The sequence below is a fragment of the Trichechus manatus genome, unplaced genomic scaffold, assembly GCF_000243295.1.
Source record: "Trichechus manatus latirostris isolate Lorelei unplaced genomic scaffold, TriManLat1.0 scaffold00028, whole genome shotgun sequence".
NCBI lineage: Eukaryota > Metazoa > Chordata > Mammalia > Sirenia > Trichechidae > Trichechus > Trichechus manatus.
In genome coordinates this window covers 2,863,495-2,883,620 of record NW_004443964.1, presented here as the reverse complement: position 1 = coordinate 2,883,620, position 20,126 = coordinate 2,863,495, and the positions used below count along the sequence as shown (strand labels likewise).

At 51.5% G+C, this 20,126-nt stretch overlaps 1 protein-coding gene across 1 annotated transcript in view; it reads right to left on the bottom strand.

Annotated features, from left to right (window-relative positions):
* TBC1D16 (TBC1 domain family member 16) overlaps positions 1-15,861 on the bottom strand; it is a 73,026-nt gene extending 57,165 nt beyond the window's left edge. The window contains exons 1-2 of the mRNA XM_004374367.2: positions 15,638-15,861; positions 13,018-13,618 (exon numbers count right to left, since the gene is read on the bottom strand). Of these exons, the coding sequence (XP_004374424.1) occupies positions 13,018-13,618; positions 15,638-15,818 (782 nt within the window). The 5' untranslated portion in view covers positions 15,819-15,861. The remainder of the gene's footprint in view (positions 1-13,017; positions 13,619-15,637) is intronic.
* Positions 15,862-20,126: the final 4,265 nt, after the last annotated feature.

Below are 20,126 nucleotides of genomic sequence, written 5' to 3'. Positions count from 1 at the left end.
CATTGAATATACCATCAATATACCAGAAGAACATTGAATATACCATCAATGTACCAGAACATTGAATATACCATCAATATACCAGAAGATCATTGAACACACCACAGACTGCCAGAAGAACATTGAACATACCACAGACTGACAGAAGAACAAACAAGTCAGTCCTAGAGGAAATACAACCAGAACTCTGCTTAGAAGCGAGGATGGCGAGACTCTGACTCCCTTACTTTGGTTGGACGTCATCAGAAAGGGCCAACCGCTAAAAACGGACACTGTGTGGTAGAACAGAGGGTCAGCAAAACCGAGGGAAATGCTGCATGAGGTGAACTGACCCAACAGCCACAACAATGGACGCAAACATCCCAACAATCGCGAAGATGGCGCAGGACCGGGCGATGCGAAACGTGAGGCCCCCAGGAGTTGGAGCCGAACTGACGATCACTACAGCTTGGATGGGAAATCTGTGGATTGTACCAACACCAGTTTCCTGGTTTCGAGAGTGTATATGGTTCAGAGTACGACACCACCATAGGGGGGAGGCTGAGTGAGTGTGTATGGGATCTCCCCATACATTTTTTGCAGCTTCCTCTGATCCTACGGCAATTTCAAAATACAAAGTTTTAAAAAATGTGGCTACTAGAAAATGTAAATTACACATGTGGCCCACATTATGTTTCCATTGGACAGCACTGGTCTAAACCAGCAGTCAGCAAACTACCGCCCGGGGGCCGAATCCAATCCACCACCTATTTCTGCACAGCCCACCAGCTAAAAATGGTTTTTACATTTCTAAATAAGTAAAGATAAACGACAAAAAGAAGATATCATGACACCTAAACACTACATGAAATTCAAATTTCCGTGTTTATAAATAAAGTTTTATTAGAACACAGCCACACCCAGTCGTTTACACATGACAAAGACAGAGAGGAGAAGTTGCAAGAGATCACAGGGCCCACCAAGGTAAAGGTACTAAGCAGCCCTTTATAGAAAAGTTTGCTGACCCTTGGTGTAGACAATTACAATGTCCAATTCTGATAGGATAGACAGAAGTCAGTTAGAACGATCACAGCCATGCTACAGGGCTCAAAGATTATAAATATTTTCATTATGCCTTTTCTCCCAAAATTTTCTAAAGTGGACATATACTACTTTTGCCACTTTTACAGCATATTCCCAACGCTGCCTGAGCCCCAATAATCTTTCTGGGGACCCCAATCAGACTCACCTGCCCAGCTCCAGGGTCCAACAGTGCGGGGCTGTGGAGGGCCACTGACTTCCAGGTGACAGCAGAAAGAAGAGGGCTTCACAAGGGCTTGATATATATGTACATTTAACTCCCCATTTCCCTCTCCCCACAGCCCCTGATACCACCTGATGGTTTACTTTCTGTCTCTGTGCATTTTCCTGGAGCCCTGGTGGCAAAGCAGTTAAGAGCTCAGGCTTCTCTCAAGGTTCACTCACATTGTGGCATGTACCGGGACTTTATTTCTCTTTACGGCTGAGTAATATTCCATTGTATGGATATACCACATTTGATTTATCCATTCACCAATTGATGGGCATTTTGGCTGTTGTGAATAATGTTGCCATGAACATGGGTATACAAAGTATCTGTCTGAGTCCCTGCTTTCAATTCTTTCGGGTCTATACCAGGCGTGAGGGTCAGCGAAAAAGAGGAAGCCCCTCAACGAGATGGATTGACACAGGGGCTGCAGCAATGGGCTCAAACACAGCAACCACAGTGAGGATGGCGCAGGACAAGGTAGTGTTTCCGTCTGTTGTACATGGGGTCACCATGACTCAGAACCGACTCGACAGCACCTAACAACAACATGGTAATTCTATTTTCAACTCTTTGGCGAACTGTCAAACTGTCTTCCCCAACCACTGCACCATTCTCCATCGCCACCAGCAACACACAAGGGTTTCAGTTTTTCCACATCCTTGCTGACACCTGGTATTTTTCATTTTTCTGATAACAGCCATCCTGCTGGTGTGAACTGGTACCTCGAGGTGGCTTTGATTTGCATTTCCTTAGTGACTAAGGGCGTTGAGTTGATTTTGTTTTGATTATGTTTTTTTTTTTTTAACTTCATCTGGGACCATGTATCTCAGCTGGTACTCTGACCTTGTGCAAATGACTCGAGCCCTCTGGGCCTCACCCTTCTCTAAAATGGGAGAACAGTGTCGACCACGTGGTGTTTCGAGGATGAAATGTGTCCACACCCATAAGCCATGCAGCGGGTTGAATCATGTCTCCAACAACTCACATCCACCTGGAACCTCAAAATGTGACCTTATTTGGATGCATTTTTTGCTGATGTGATTAGCTAAGGATCTTGAGATGGGAACACTGCGGATTTAGGGTGGACCCTAAATCAGTGACTGGCATCCTTATAGGAAGAGGAGAGGCCACAGAGCAGAAGGCCACATGACGACGGAGGCAAAGATTGGCGTGATGTGGCCACAGCCAAGGAGCACCTGGCACCATCAGAAGCTGCAAGAGGCAAGAGAGGAGCCTAGCCTTTCTTGTTAATTTTTAGTTGTAGGATTGAAGTCTTTCGCATCCTTTGGTGAATTTATTCCTAGGTATTATGTCAATATTGCAAATACGTTTTTTCCTTTCAGTTACTGTGTTGCTAAACCCATTGCCGTCGAGTCGATTCCGACTCATAGTGACCCTACAGGACAGAGGAGAACTGCCCCGTAGGTTTCCAAGGAGCAGCTGGTGGACTGGAACTGCCGACCGTTTGGTCAGCAGCCGAGCTCTTAACTACTACCCCACCAGGGCTCCTTTTGCGTTGCCAGTATACAGAAATATAATTAATTTTTTTTGTATTGACTGGGATCTGACAACTTCACAAAATTCACTTATTAATTCTAAAAACCCACATCTTGTTTAAAGTTGTTTTTTCTTTTCTCTCCATTCCTCCCATTTCCTGTTCCCCGAAGCCCCGTTTGTGGCTATCTGTCAGGGTGGTCCGGGGAAACCAACGCAGAGCTCTTACAAGCGGCTGGCGCACTGCAAAGTGCCACCTGTTATTTTTGTCATCACAGCGATGATTATTATTCACTTACTCTGAGCCCTTTGCCCTTGACACGCATCTCCTCATTAATCGTCCAACGGCCCCATTCCGCAGATGAGAACACTGAGGCACAGGAAGCTCAAACATCTGCCACGCTCACACCGTCGGGATCCCAGCTGGGGCTCGGGCTCACATCTGGCGTCTGACCACAAAGCCCCCAGGCTCCCAGCCCTGGCGGACCCTCACAGCCTAACCCTGACAACTAGGCCAGCCTCCTCCTCCCCAGACAGCATGCGTGTGCCAGGCAGCCACCCGGAGCTGGACATCAAAGGGCTGGCACTGTGGACACCCAGCCCGGATGCTACGGCAGCCCCTCCAAGCTCCTGGAGGAGCCTGTGGCAGCCACCGCCTGCTAATGAGCTCCCAGACTGGAGGCAGCCGGAGAGGGGGCACTGCCTGGCAGTGGGGGTCCCGGGGTGAGACTGCATCCACGGCTGTGTCCAGCCTGCCCAGGGGCTGCAGGCAGGTCCATGGGGCTGGGGGCCCCAGTTGGCCGCCTTCCCACACTGGTGGGGGCACCGGCTCTCTGCCCCCTCGGCTGGCGGCAATGGGGGCAGGGGGGCAGAGGCGATGCCTGTGCAGAGCCCGCCGAGCGCTACAGAAACATCAGCCAAGCCTTGTCTTCAAGAGCCATGAACAGATTGCAGGGTGTCGGGTGACAGGATGTTTTAAAGAAATAAATCTCGGCTCCCAGTTACAAAAGCACAAACAAACCCAAACAACAGATCTTTGGAAGCCGCCAACTTCCCGCTGCCAGGCTGCTGCCGGGGGCCAGGAGGGGGCGAGAGGGGTGTTCGAGAAGCACCCGGGGTAGGGAGTGTTCCCAAAGCATCTGGGAGTACCTGGCCCACGGCTAAGAACAGAGATGCCTTCTGAAATTTGGGAGGGCAGGGGATGTGTCTCCTCCCAGGTCTCGGCCAATTCCAGGCAACTCCAGTCCTGTGTCTCTCTGGGACCCGCTCTGTCTCAGCACCCCGACTTCACAACGCTAGCCACGCAGGCCACCCCCCTCACCTGGCGGTGGCTGGGACTTGCCCTGTCTCAGCACCTCCATTCTGCAACGCTGGCCGCGCAGGCCACCCCCTTGGCCTGGCGGTGGCAGCAGCCGCTAGACCAGCTCCAGCATCTGAGATTACCCTCCCCCACTGTCCGCACTGTAGCCCCCAAGATCCACTGGTCACACCCCTCGACCGCCCCTGTGCCCTCTGCTGGGCTGCTCCTCCACCTCCTCGTCTTCTCATCCCACCCCTCCCCCTTTACCAGCCCCCCCAGCACTGCTTGTACCCTGTGTCCCATCAAGCCAAAACATCCATTGCGGTCATGTTGATTCCGACTTGTGGCGACTCCACGTTACAAAGGAGAGCTGCTCCATAGGGTTTTCCTGGCTGCAATCTTCACATTAGTAAATCACCAGGCCTTTCTTCCACAGCACCGCTGGGTGGGTTCGAACCGCCCACCTTTAGGTTAGCAGTAGCATGTAAACTGTCTGCGCCACCCCGGGCCTTGTCTGTCTCCCCACCACTCGTCCTCTGAACAACCGCTCTGACCTGGAGCAGATGGGGAGCAGGGGTGAAGGCCTCCCCTCTCACCTGGCAGGTCTAATCTCTTCCCCCATTTCCAGAGAAATGTCTGTCCTACCTGCGGTGTGTGTGTGGGGGGGGGACCAGGGCCGTGAAGTCCACAATGAGCACCAACGCCATCAATAATCTCGCCATTACTGTGACACCGTGGTGTCCTAGCGCCTTTTCCTCCTAAAGGCAAAAAGCACTTAAGATTCCATTTATTCCCGCCTCGCAGGGCTGCTGCAGGGTGGGCCCGCGCTGCTGCCCGTCACACCAGGTGGGCAGTAACTCACGGCGGAGCTCAAATTGTCACTGTTCCCCCAGCTGGCTGTTCTAGCTCTGCCGGTGGCTCCTGGAAGCCAGCACCCAGAGCGGAGGGCATGAGTTTGCTACTTTATTCCCTTTATTTATTTTTAATTGTGGTAAAATATGTATAACAAAACACTTGCCATTTCACCCATTTTCACTTGTACAATTCAGTGACATTGGATATACTCACCATGTTGTGGGACCATCACCCTTATCCAGTTCGAAATTCTTCCATCACCCTGGAGAGAAGCTCAGTGCCCCTGAAGCAACGACTCCCTTTCCCTCCTCCTGCCGCTGCTGGGAACCACTGATAAGCTTGCCCCCAGGCACTGGCCTGGCCGAGGTATTTCAGTAAGTGGAGCGAACATTATCTGTCTTTTGTGGCTGGTTTCCTCACTCAGCATCATCGGGTATCATTGCTCCGTATGGCTGAGTAATATTCCACTGTATGAACAGATCCGTCCATCTGTTAAAGGACACTTGGGTCGTTTCCAGCTTTTGGCTATCGTGGACAGGGCTGCAGTGCCCATGGGTGTACACGTGTCTGTTTAAGCCTCTGCCTTCAAGTCTTTGGGGTCTATACTTGGGAGTGGAATTGCTGGGTCATATGGTAATTCTCTGCTTAACTTTTTAAGGAACGACCTAACTATTTTCCACATCAGCTGCACCATTTTACATTCCCACCAGCAGTACGCGAGGGTTCCAGTTTCTCCACATCCTCACCAACACTTACGATCGTCCGTTTTTCTGATGTTAGCCATCCTAGTGGGTGTGAAGTGGTATCTCACTGTGGTTTGATTTGCATTTCCCTAATGACTAAAGGAGCCCTGGTGGCACAGTGGTTAAGCACTCGGCTGCTAACTGACAGGTCAATGGTTCAAACCCACCGAGTGGTGCCACAGAAGAAAGGCCTGGCAATCTGCTTCTATAAAAATTACATCCAAGAAAACCCTAAGGAGCTCAGTTCTACTCTGTAACACGTGAGGTCACCATGAGTGGGAATCAACCCGATGGCAACAGGTTTGGTTTGGTTTTGGTTCTCTGAGTTGGGCAGGTACTGGCATTTCTAAGACCCACCTTCTATCCTTTCAAAGAATGCCTCATCTTGACCTGTACTGCCCAACATGGAAGCCCCTTGCCACATGGGGCTATTTACGTTTACGTTCGTTGGCACAAGTAACATGGAAACCCAGCTCCCCCATCACATTGCCACATTTCAAGGGCTCAGTATGTGCCTGTGGCTGGTGGCCACCATATCGGACAACGCCCTTCTCCACAGACAGTTCTGCTGAACCTGTTACTCCAGACAAACTCAGACTCACGGCAAAGCAACAGCTCGAGGCAGCGTATTTTAGACGCCACACGAGGGACCCGCACAAAAGCAGGAGGAGCTCACGGGAGGGAAAATCAGTCCCCAGCAGGTGCCATAGAGAGAATCATCTGCCCCACCTGCAGGCTGAAGGGGGCCAGGTGAGTCCACCTGCCACGCAGCTCAAGTTTGGCCCAAACGCGCTGCCGCGTGGGAAGGAGCGGGAGGAAGGGCTGGAAAGGCAGGTAGGCAATGCACGCAGGACCAGCAGGCAGGTCGCCCTGTGTGCCAGCCCACGCCCACCTGTGGCTACACCTGGCTCACCTCTCTAAACCAGGAACCAATGAAACTACAGTGCGAGGTCCAACAGCCTGCAGATCTCCCGCGCCACCCTCCACAGGGTCGGCCACCCGGAGAACACGCGCCGAGAACGACAGGCAGGTCTGATGAAAGAAAGACGCAATGCACATTTACCCTGAGATAAAAAAGCATCCAGAGACCCAAACTGGGGACTGACGGCGGCAGGGTCATTGGCATTGTTTCGCTGCAAGAACCGCACTGGGTAGCCCTCGGGGATCTTTTGGTTAACAAGCATGCTTCACAGCAGACCAGCGGAGCCGGTTCTGAGCCACACACGGATCAAACTGGCTACATACTTAAAAAAAAAAAAAAAACATATGCTAGATTCATTCATTTTGAAAACACTTCATGATGGAATATTTCAAACATACACCAAGGTGAAATGAACCCAATGGGTCATGGCTCAGCTTCGACAAATTACCAACTCACAGCTGTTCTGGCTGCACGATACCCACTCAGGCTTTCCCTTTCCCCACTGAGTTATTCTGCACTGGCTTTTACGCTAACCAGCAAGTCCTGGTGGCTCAATGGTTAAGCGCTCGGCTGCTAGCCAAAAGGCTGGCGGTTCAGACTCACCCCCCCACCCCCCACAAGAGAAAGACCTGGTGATCTGCTCCAGTGAAGACTACAGCCTAGGAAACCCTCTGGGGCAGTTCTACTCTGTCACACTGGTGTCACTATGAGTGGGAATTGACTCGGCAGCACCTACCAACAACATTATGCTAACCAAAGACACAACGTCAGAACAAGGAAGGGTCCCTGAGTGTCACAGTTTGCACTTGACTACTAACCTTAAGGTTGGTGGTTTGAACCCAACCAGAGGTGCCTCAGAAGAAAGGCCTGGCAATCTGCTTCCGTAAAGTTCACAGCCAAGAAAACCCTACAGAGCAGTTCTACTCCGAAACGCATGGAGTTGTCACCGTCGGAATCAATTCCACGGCAACAGATTTGTTTTTTTATTACACCCTTGGCTGCTAACCGAAAGGTTGAAGGTTCAAGTCCACCCAGAGGCACCTCGGAAGAAAGGTCTGGCAATCTACTTCCAAAAAGTCCGCCACTGAAACCCCTATGAAGCACAGTTCTACTGTGACACGTGTGGGGTTGCCATCAGTCAGGGCCAACTTGATGGCAACGGCTGGTGGTGTGAGTATACTTAAAAAACAATGTTTTCAGTATAAAATTAATACGATCACAGCACTATATTTTTGAAAATAGAAAAAAGAAAAAAAAATTACTCATAACAATGCAATTCTAACATTTGGCCTATCTTGCCCTAGTCCTAAGCTGTCCAATAAAGTGGCCACTAGCCACATGCCACTGGCCGCATCTGCTATCTGCATTTAGATTAATTAATGTTACATAAAATTAAAAATTCAGTGCCTCAGTCACACTGGCCACATCTCAAGTGCTCACTGACACGTGTAGCTGTCAACGTGGCCACCATGTTGGATGGCACAGATTTAGAATGTCTCCATCGTGGCAGAAAGTTCCACTGGGAGATGCCGTTCTAGACAGTCCCATGCACGCATCTTTTAGGCCTCTTAATATAGTTTAACCATATTGGGAGGAGCCCTGGTGGTGCAACAGTTAAGTGCTCGATTGCTAGCTGAAAGATCGGTGGTTCAAACCCACCAGTGGCTCCACAGAAGAAAAGACCTGGTGGTCTGTTCCCATGAAGATCACAGCCTAGGAAGCCCTATGGGGCAGTTCAACTCTGTCACGTGGGGTTGCTGTGAGTTGGAATCGACAACACCCAGCGACAATCACACTGTGCACATAACTTGCTAGCTTCGTTTTTTCTTGATACACTATCAATATGTCCATGTTGCAGCCCAGTCTTTATAAACACTCCATACTCTTCCACCTGGTAGTAGAGGTTCTGAATCTTTTGGGGGTCACAGACCCTTTAGGGAGTCGAATGGTGCCCCCTCTTCGGACAATGCACACCCCTGAGCACACACACGCAAAGTGGTATCAGTCTTCAGGAGTTCACGAACCCCAGTTAAAACCCCTTGATCTCGGAGATGAATCTTTATTGATGTACCTACTTCTCTGTTGTCAGGAGTCCCTGGGTGGTGCAAATGGTTAAGGCACTCAACTACTAGCTGTAAAGCCTGTTGATCCAAACCCACCCAGAGGCGTCTCAGAAGAAAGGTCTGGCAATCTGCTTCTGAAAGGTCACAGCCTTGAAAACCCCAAGGATGCAATTGTACTCTGTAGCACACAAGGTTGCCATGAGTTGGAATCAACTCAATGACAACTGGTTTTCTACCGTCAGATATTTAGCTTCTTTGCCCTTTTACCCCCATTATAAAGAATACCCGGATGAACATCTTCACTCAAATGTTTTTTCCCCGCCTCGTAATGTGGATGATTTATTAGGATGCGTTCCAGAGGAGACATGTCGACCTAGAGAGCAGAAGCTGTGTTTCAGTTCTTCACACATGTCACCAACGACTTGCCTCTGGCCACACGGGGGTGCCAGTTATATGACACCTTCACCCAACTAGCTCTTTAGACTGGACAGAAGCTAATGACAGGATGGTGGTCATCCTTATCTTCCTCGGAGCCTGGGCCTTGATGTCGGGCACTCTGGGAGGTGTGAGCCCAAGAGAACCACAGAAACCCAACCCTGCTCTTTAAAGGCTTGAGCCCTTGGCCACTGGGGGTCCACGATGATAAGTCTGTGGCCACAGCTCTGCCAGCCACCCCATCAACCACTTCCTCCATCCCCCCAATACACTTGGGTGTCCATTTAGTCAAGGAGGACCGTGCCCTTCACTGTGCCGGGGCCACAGGGGACCAAGAAAGAGATCCAGGACAGGAGCCAGGACCCTGCCTGCTGTAACCCACAGGACAATTCAAACGGGACTGTGGCATGAATGTGGAAAGCCCAGGGCACCCTGCCATTGTTCTACATCACTCAGCCCTGCTGGGAACCACCTGCCAGGAGACGCATGCTGGGGTGACTCTCAGATCCCGCGCTGTCCCCAGCCTGATGCTCATGTCCCACACGTAGTTCTCCAGATCTGCCACCAGACAGCCCATGAGCCAGCCTCCTACTCTCCCTTGTAGGTGGCAGGGGGCATTCAACTCTCAGTTAAATTGCTATTGTTGATAGCTCCCATCCAGTCAATTCTGACTCATTAAGAGCCTTTCGTTCCAGGAGTGGAGACCCTGGGGGTGCAAAGAGTTAACGTGCTTAGTTGCTAACAGAAAGGCTAGAGGTTCGAATCCACCCAGAGGAGCCTTGGAAGAAAGACCTGGCAGTCTACTTCTGAAAAATCAGCACAGAAAAGCCTATGGAGTTCCACTCTGACACACGAGGTCACCACAAGTAGGGGTCAATTCAACGGCATCTTTTTTTTTTTAATATTATTCCAGGAGTAGCTATGTGCCTGTGAGTCTTCCAGGCCAGTGCCCGTGAGGCACGTGGCTTACCTGGAATGCTGATGCCTGGGGACCTTGGCCCTGGTGTCCCTCTCTGCCCATGTCACAGGACAACGCCACCCTCCCTGTTGCCCCGTCCACAGTGGCGGTTCTCACCCTGGCTGCACTCGGAATCTCCTGGGGAGCTAAACAAGGTACGGATGCCTCCGCCCCACCCTCAGGGCTCTGATCTAATTGGTCTGGGGAAGGCCTGGGCACTGGGATTTTAAAAGCTGTGCAGGGGGTTTGCAGGAGCAGCCCCCCTCTATGGCTTCCATGCAGGCGACACTCTGGTCCTTCTCTGTGGAGGGCTGGGGGTCTGGTGGGTAGACCAGCACCGAACATGCTTCTACTTGAAGGGCAGGAAGTGAAAGTGCTCTGTGTGGACTCATGCCCGAGCACCCAGACCTGGCTCAGTCCACGTCTCCATCACCTGGAAAATGCAGGCTCCAGAGCCCGCCCAGCCCCTCGGAAGCCACACCCTCATTTGTTTGAAAGCTCCCCACAGCCTCTCATTAAGGATGGGTCTGGAAGCCCCTGCATCTCCAAGTGATTCCCACCACATCCTGCCGCGGAGAGAGGCTCTTCCAAGTCGGCCCCCTAGAAGGAGGGAGGGGTCCTATCCTTCTCCATCTTGCCCCAGCACAAGGCTGCTCCTGGCCTCACCCAGCCAGCCCTGTAGGGCCCTCAGACTGAGGCCATCAGCACGCGTTAACAAGGGCTCATTCTCTATGGTGGGAGCTGTCCTGTGCACTGCAGGGGGCTGAGCAGCACCCCTGGCCTCCACCCACTAGATGCTAGTAGGACCCACTCCCTAGTCGTGACAATCAAAACTGTCTCCTGACATTGCCACCTGTCCCTTGCAGGCAGAAGTGACCCAGGTGAGAATCACTGCTCAGGGGCAGTGGAGATCCTCAGCATGAGAACTGTGTGAAACCCCCCGCCCCTGGGCAATTCTCATGTGCAGCCAGGGTGGGGGGAAGGAAAAGTGGGAACCAGGAGTGAATTTTCATAACCCCATAAAATGGATAATCCTATTCCTGTTTTATAAACAAGGAAACTGAGGCTCTTAGCAGATAAGTCACCTTCCCAGGCTCACAGCCACGCAGCTGATTCCCAATCCAAGCTCCTGGGTGAGGCTGGGCTGCTGTCCAGAGAGACGGACTTGAAGTCAACAGACCCAGTTCTAATTGTGGTTCTGCCCCTGGGCTCTCAGCCACAGGGACCCTGGGGATGGTGCTGGGCTGCCTGCAGGTACCCGCAGTACCGCTGCACTGCCAGTGTGGCACCACCAGGGGGCGCTCTGACAAAGCCAGCCAGCCAGACCCAGAAGGGCTGGAATTTCATCCCCAGCCGAGGTCCCGGGCCTGAAATGCCACACAGTTCGGCCAACCTCATCATGACCCTGGAGTCCTCCATTCTGGCTGACTGAACGAGCTCTCAAATACTTCAGACAAATGTTAACCAGTTCGCCCTTGGGCTTTAATGGACCAAATCCACTTAAAGGGATAAAATCAGTAAAGACTCCATCTCGAATTCCTTCCTGCTGAGCCAGCGGAATGTTCCCGCGTCCCCACGCCCAGCTGCCTGCTCTGTGGTTGTCCTCAGTCGGGCATAACGAACGCTATGTGCTCAGTTCTGGCGCTGGACCCAGAGGAGCCCAATCCCAGCTCCACTAGCTTGGTGACCACCGACAGCTACTTAACTTCTCTGAGCCTCAGTTTCCCTTTCTGTACAGTGGGGACGACATTAGCTGCCGCCACACAGGAACGGTCACGGAGACGTCAGCACCGAGCACCCACCTGCCCCAGCTCAGTGATTAACTGCCGACTGTTTGACTAATGCAGCTGTTACTATTGTTGGCATCACCACGGTTTGACTCAGGAGCCAGACCACATCTGGAGCCACAGGAAGGGCCGGTGGAAGTCAGATGTGACCCCCATCGGGCGCTTCCTCTGTCTGGTGAGCTGCTGCAACCCGTGGTTAGCAGCATTGGGGTGCCCGCCTCCGGAGGACCCGAGCCTGGAGGATCGCTGTGATGCTGGGTAGTGGCCACCATGACGCCACGGCAGCCTCCCCCATCAGGGCAGGCAGACCCAGATGGCCAAGCAGGGCACAGGTCAACCCTGCCCCTCCCAGCAAGCAGGCCAGCGTGTTCAGACACTCTGTACCCCGGGCAGCATATGGCTACCCCAACTAGGGCAAACGCTGCCCGCATTCCCTCTGGGCCTTGGTCCACTGGCCCCACAGAGGGGAAGGGCAGAACACACAGGCTAAGGTTCCCGGCATCCAGCGGGCTGGGCCACTTGCCTGCCGAGGCTGCAGGGGGTGTGCCGTGGGCCTGGGGTGGACACCGAGCAGCAACACTGGGCCTCAGCCACCCCATACGCCCTAAGGCCACTCCCTGGGCCTACGAGGCATTCGCCTGGAGGCTATAGGGTACCCACAACTCCCAGGCCTCCCAGTAATAAGAGTATTACCGTATTTTTAGGCAAATATGCCTTTTTTTTTTGTATTTGTGTAACCGTCCCTGCTCCCTGCAAGGTATTTTCATAAGTGCGCTATGCTAATGTTTTTATTAAACAGCAACATGTAAAAACAATTGGCATGGCGGCGCTTACAAAAAATACCCCACGGGGGGAGGGAGCAGTTGGCAAAGAAACGTAGCAGGTGAGCGCTATTTGCATAAAAATACGGTAGTGCCCAGGACCCCTGGAAGCCTGGCCAGGGGCTCGGCCTTGCTCACAGGCCGGTGGGACCTGGCAGCAACCGTTTGGCCCTCAGTCGGGGATTGGAGTGGAGACCCCTGCCTTGGGCATGGTGGCGCAGCCCCTCTGCCGCCCTAGGGAGACCCGGGGCCAGCAAGCCAAATGGCAGGCCTTCTCAATGCCCCCAACACCCCAAGGCCAGGCCCGTGGGGCCCACTCAGGAGCCCCAGGCCAAACGCCAAGCAACTCACCTGCCTTCACTTTCCAGAAATACGGAGCTGCTGCTCTCAGCAAGTGCGGCGCTGATGGGCGAGAGGCAGAAGGGCGAGGAGAAGGCGTCGGAGTCGGAGTCAAAGGAGCTGTCCCTGCTCACGCCCTCGACCGACAGCTCCAGGGAGCCCTCCTCCTCTCCAGCCTCAGGCCGTGGCTCCCGACCCTCCTCGGTCCCATCCTGTGAGCTGACCATGGACAGGATGCCCGAGTCGCTGTGGGTGGGCTGCAAGGCCGGGAGGCCACCATCCACGCCCAGGTCTGGGGCCAGCTTCTCCCCGTCTTCCAACAAAGGGCTGCCGGGCACAGCGTCCCGGGTGCTCTGGGCCACCACCAGGATGTCCTCCTCATCCTTGGGGGTCAGGGCCGGCCTGGGCTCCGTGGGGGAGGCCTGACGGGGGGCCCCGGAGCTCTGGGTGCATCGGGCCCGTGGTCGGGGGGCCTTGCGCACAGGGGAGCTCTCGGGGGTGATGTAGCGCAGAGCTTCCTCGTCCTGCCTCTGGATCCGAGAGTTGGGGACCCACGCGAGGATGAGGGTGGCCCCCAGCAGCTCGTCCTTCTCCGTGTACAGGCACAAATACCCTGTGAGAGCCCAGAGGATGGTGGTTAGGGAGGGTGGCGGGCTGGCACGGACATGCCGGGCCCTCGGCTTGTCTCCAGTAGAGCCCCCGCCCTGTTTCGTGAATGCATCACAGGGGCAGACCGCGCGGGATCCTCCTGAGGGATCCATTCCAGCAGATCCGGGCCTGGGTCCCTGTGCAACACCCAGCACAGGGGTGGGGTAGGGAGGGGCCGCCCTTGTGTTCAGAGCCCCTGCCCCATCCCGTCCACAATCCCCACAATCCGACAGCCAAGTCCTGCCTGCTGTCCAGCCCCCACCCCTGGGTCAGCATTGTTAGGAGGGATGAAGGTGGAGACTTCTGTTCTATTTCACAAAAAGAAGACATCCAAGATGGCAGTGTTTGGACTTTTCCTGTCAGCCTGGGCCCTCTTGGAGTGTTTTTTGTTTTTTTGGTTTTTTTTTTTTGTTTGTTTCTTTTATTGCAGTTTTTGGAAGAAGGGGTCTTTATTTTTTTAACTGTTGTAGTTTAAGTGAAAGTTTACAATTCAAGTTAGTCTCTTATACAAAAATTTATACATACATTGTTACGTGACCCTAATTGCTCTCCCTATACTGTGACAGCACACTCCCCCTTTCCACCCTGGATCTCCCGTGTCCATTCAACCAGCTCCTGACCCTCTCTGCCTTCTCATCTCACCTCCAGACAGGAGCTGCCCATTTAGTCTCATGTATCTGCTTGATCTAAGAAGCACACTCTTCACGAGTATCATTTTATGTTCCATAGTCCAGTCTAATCTTTGTCTGAAGAGTTGGCCTTGGGGATCGTTTTCGTTCTGGGTTGACAGAGAATCTGGGGGCCATGCTTTCTGCGGTTCCTCCAGTCTCTTTCAGACCATTAAGTCTGGTCTTCTTACTAGAATTTGAGTTCTGCACCCTACCTTTCTCCTGCTCCATCAGGGACTCTCTGTTGTATTCTCTGTCAGGGAAGTCATTGGTGATATCTGGGCACCATCTAGTTCTTCTGGTCTCAGACTGATGGAGGCTCCAGTTTATGTGGCCCTTTCTGTCTCTTGGGCTAATATTTTCCTTGTGTCTATGATGTTCTTCATTCTCCTTTACTCTAGGTGGTTGGGACCAATTGATGCATCTTAGATGACCACTCGCTGGCTTTTAAGACCCCAGATGCCACTTACCAAAGTAGGGTGCAGAACATTTTCTTAATAACCTTTGTCATGCTAATGGACGTAGATGTCCCCTGAAAGCATGGTCCTCAGACCCCTGCCCCTGCTACTCTGTCCCTTGAAGTGGTTGTAGTCAGGGAACTTCTTAGCTTTGGTTCAGTCCAGTTGTGCTGACTTCCCCTGTAGTGTGTGCTGTCAGAAGGGGTCATTTTTTAAGGATGCTTGTTGAGTGCACGTATCACACCCTGGGTCACCGACAGACGGGACAGCGAGGTGTCCACGGCCAGTGGCGAGTCAGGTGTCAGTGACACCACGTCACCCAGTGGGCCCTCTGGGTTCCTGGGTGCTCCATTTGGGGGGGGGTGGCACTTCCTAATGCACAACTGAGCCATTCTGGGACACCCCGACTCCTGGGCCCGTCTCACCAAGCCCCCAGCCCGCCTCCTCTCTGCAGGAGTGGAGCGCCCTCCGCCACATCTCTCGGGGCCCTGGCTCGGGGGTGACCCCAGAACCTCCTTACTGCCACACCTGCTTCCAAAGAAGTCGGAGAGCCCAGGGCACATAAGCTAATTGTGTGTGAGCGTGACTTGAGTGTGAGGCCTTTGGGGTTTCGGCACCCTCAAATCACACAGCTTTGAGATCAGGAATCAAGCTCGAGAGCACTGCTCCCCTGGACCACCGCCCCCACCCCAAGTCATCCCCTCAGACTGCCACCTCGGGGCCATCACTCCCCAGCGCTCTCTGTCCGTCCCTCCACCTTCCACCCCTTCACAGGCAAGGAAGTGAGCACCAGAGAGGAAGTGAGACGAGCGAGGCCGTCCGCGCTCCAGACCCCGGCTCAGGCGGTGCCCCACTGACCTGGGTGGTGCTCGCCCAGCCCCTGCAGCCCCTCAGGCGGGTGCACGCAGACATTGTTCTTGGAGTAGACGACCTCGCCATCCAGGAAGGAGGGGCGTCCCGCGCAGTTGCCACCGGGGGTGAGCGTCAGGAGGTCCGAGGCTTTAGAGGAGGCCCGGCGGAGGAGGCGGCCCAGAGACATTGCCAGGGGCGTGTTTCCATCCTCCGCACACGTGGGTCCAGCTGGGGCACGTCAAGACCTGCTGGGGGCACAGAGAGGAGATGCACCTGGGTCCAAGACCATGGACTTGGGGTGGGCATGCCCAGGGCTGGACCATCTGCAGGACATCAGCAGGGACACGATGGAGGGTGGCTAACGAGGGGAAGGGTCCTGCTAGTGCAGGGCTCAGTGTAGAGCCAGCAGGACCCTCAGTCTCAGCACCCAGAGAACGGGGCCAGGCTGTTCTCTGTGGGGCGTGGGGGTGTCCTCAGCACTGTAGGATGTTTAGTAGCATCCCTGGACTCTGCCCACTAGATGCCAGTCCCATCTCCACTCTCCTTCTGACAACCAAAAATCCCTCTAGATACTGCCTAATGTCCCCTGGGGTGCAAAGTCACCTCCATTGAGAACCACTGGACTAGAGGAATCCTGTTCCCATCCCCATTGTTTGTTGCCATCAAGTCAACTCCGACTCATGTCGCCCCCGTGTATAACAGAACAAAACACCGCCAGTCCCGTGCCACCAGAGCAATCTCATAAAAACCTTCAGGCTTCCTCTTTGCTCAATTTTCAGCACTGTGTCCATGCAAATAAGCCTTTCCTTCCTGAACTTCTCACCTCCACTGCTGTGCTTCCTGGGGAATGTTCTGGTTCTCCTTTCCATCCTTCCCAGCCCTGCCTCTGCTTCCACCCACCCTATACGCTCTCTGCTTCCCAATGCCCAGCCTTGGCGTCCAAACACACTGATAGCTCCTATTAGCTAGGAACCGGTCATGTTTCACTGCGCACTGGCCACGTGTGGCCTCTGGCCTCCATATTGGGTGAGACGCAAATATTTGAAGGACTCAAGTTTACACGCAATTGTTTTAAAAAGTAAATTAGAAGCAAAAGGATTAGTATGCAGCATATATAAAGAACTCGCACAAATTCACTGCAAAAAGGAGCAATGTCCCAATAGACAAGTGGGGAATTCACAGAAGGAAACCAAAGAGCTAACAAACATTAAAAAGACACCCAGCCTCAGTAGCAATCTGGGAAATGAGAACCCAACACCCAATAGATTGAAAAAAAATTTTTTTAATTCTAAAAATATCACGTCAGAAAAGATATAGGGATACAGGAACTCTCACACACACTGGGTCTACCACGAGATAGAGGAGTGATTCGGCTGTATCTGCACCACTGAGGACACCCAACCCAAAAAGTCCACTTTCAGGAAATATCCTAGAGTCATTGTTCACACTGCAGGTTGTGGGTCAAGACCAGCTGCTATGGATTGAATTGTGTCCCCTCAAAAGTTATGTGGAAATCCTAACCCCCGTACCTGTAAATATGACTGTTTGGAAAGAGGGGTTTTGTTTTGTTATGTCAGAGTCCCTGGGTGGTGCAAACAGTTAAGCACACAGCTACTAACATAAAGATTGGGGGTTCAAACCCACCCAGAGGTACCTTGGAAGAAAGGCCTGGCAATCTGCTTCCAAAAGGTCACAGCCATGAAAACCCTATGGAACACAGTCTACTCTGCATACATGGGGCTGCTGTGAGTCAGAGTCCACCTGGTGGCAACTGTTTTCTTTTTTCTTTTTCAAGCGTTGCAAGGTCAGTTAATAAGGTGCATGCGAAAACCAATCCCCTTCCTCTAGAACATCGCTGTGCAACAGAAATACAATGTGGGCCACATCTGTCATTTTAAATTTTGTGGTAGCCACATGAAAAGGAATGAAAAGAAACAAGTGAAATTAACTTTCGTAATATATTTTATTTACCCTAATATATCCAAAATGTTATCATTTCAGCATGTAATCAGGATGAAAAAATCAGAAATGTGACGTTTTCTGTTTTTTACGTTTTCTGTTTTTTACGTCTTCAAAATCCGGTGTGCTTTGCGCTCCCAGCATGTCTCCTTTGGACCAGTCACGTTTCAGTGTGCAGTGGCCACGTGTGGCCCATGGCCTCTGTATCAGGTGAAACACAAGCAGGCTGGAGCCCACCTCCCCCACCTCCCCTTGAGCCTCAAATGGTATTACTTAGTGTGATCGTTCTAATCACCAGCCGTGACTGCAACAACTCTTGGCTGTTCCCCAAAATCGAACCCATCTTTCAGTGAAGATGTTTTGCTACCAGTGAAGATAATCAAAAGAATGTGCTGGAAGTTTTGAAGGGAATTGTAAGACAGAAGTGTGAAAAGCCCCAGACACCCTTTTAGCTCAGTGGTGAAGTCATTTCCGAGGTCCACCGTTCAGCCGGGGAGTGGACAGCCCCATAAAACCAAATGGGACTAATGAGGCACAGCAGTCCAGGGACAAGGGCCAGAAGGCAGAAGGGTCAGGAAAGCTGGTGATAGGGAACCCAAGGTTGAGTAAGGATAGTGTTGATGTGTTGTGAGGTTGTTAACCATTGTCATAGGGCAACATGGGTACTAACTGTTAAATGAGAAACTGTTTCATTCTGTAAGCCTTCATCTAAAGTGAGAATAGCAGCACAATTGGAAGAGCGTAGTCGATGTCACTGAACTGTGCATGTAGAAATTTTTGAAATGGTGTATCTTTGGCTATGTATATTTTCACCAAAAAAAAAAAAAAAAAAGGTCGAGACGGGAGAGGGTTGACATGTTGTGGGGTTGTTAACCAGTGTCATAAAACAATATGTGTACTACTGTTTCATGAGAAACTATTTGTTCTGTAAGCCTTCACCTGAAGTACAGTTAAAAAGAAAAAACAAAAAGTGTGAAAAGCATTTCCCTGGTATCATCAGACTTGAACCCTCACAGCCTGTCGATTCATACTAGAAGCGCAGTTTTACAAATGACAAAAGAGGTTCAGACAACCCAGAGTCTGTGGGTGGACTGTGAGCTTTTGTCTCCCCAGGCAGAGTTCTGGCTCCTACTCCACCCAGGCCCCTGAGTGGACAGGACAGTCCTGTCCCGTAACTGTCCTGTAAAGACAGCAATGCCTCTGACTAGTCAGGTCATGTCTGTTAAATGTTGTCGTTTGCCACTGAAGTGACGCTGACTCATGGCGATTGATGTGTGCACAGGAGAACTGTGCTCCATAGGGGTTTCAAGCCTGTGACATTTCAGAAGTGGATCTCCAGGCCTGTCTTCAGAGGCACCTCTGGGAGGGCCCGACTTTCCAAGCACTCAGTTAGCAGCTGAGCGCATTAACAAGCCAATCCAGTTGCCATTGAGTCGATTCTGACTCATAGTGACCGTATAGGACAGAGCAGAACTGCCCCACACGGCTTCCAAGGAGCGGCTGGTGGATTCAAACTGCCAACTTTTTTGGTTAGCGGCTGAGTTCTTAACCACTGTGCCACAGAGTCATAAAAACCACACTATTAATCCAAAAGTAGGAAAAAAAAGAGGAGGGAAATAAACGAAGAACAGCTGGAACATGTAAAAGACCTATAGAATGAAAACTACAAGACACTACTGCAAGAAACCAAAAGAGACCTGCATAAGTGGAAAAACATACCTTGCTCATGGATAGAAGACTCAACATTGTGAAAATGTCAATTCTACCCAAAGCGATCTGCAGATACAATGCAATCCCGATCCAAATTCCAGCAGCATTTTTTAAGGAGATGGAAGAACAAATCACCAACTTCATATGGAAAGGGAAGACGCCCTGGATAAGTAAAGCATCACTCAAGAAGAACAAAGTGGGAGGCCTCACACTACCCGATTTTAGAACCTACTATACAGTAGTCCAAACAGCCAGGAGGACATAACTATAATAAATATTTACACACCCAACGACAGGTTTTCCAACGCACATGGAACATTCTCCGGAATTGACTGTGGTCATATTAGGTCATATTAGGCCAAAAAGCAAGCCTTAACAGAATCCAAAGCATCGAAATATTACAAAACATCTTCTCTGACCATAAAGCCATAAAGGTAGAAATCAATAGCAGAAAAAGCAAGGAAAAAAATCAAACACTTGGAAACTGAACAACACCTTGCGCAAGCACTACTGAGTTAGACAAGAAATTAAGGATGGAATAAAGAAATTCATAATCAAATGACAATGAAAACACATCCTACCAGAACCTTTGGGACACAGCAAAAGAAGGGCTCAGAGGTCAGTTTATAGCAATAAATGCACACATCCAAAAAGAAGAAAGGGCCAAAATCAAAACATTAACCCTACTCAAACAAGTAAAAGAGAGCACCAAAAGAAGCCCTCAGCTGCCAGAAGAAAGGAAATAATAAGAATTAGAGCAGAATTAAATGAAATAGAGAATAGAAAAACAACTGAAAGAGTTAACAAGACCAAAAGCTGGTTCTTT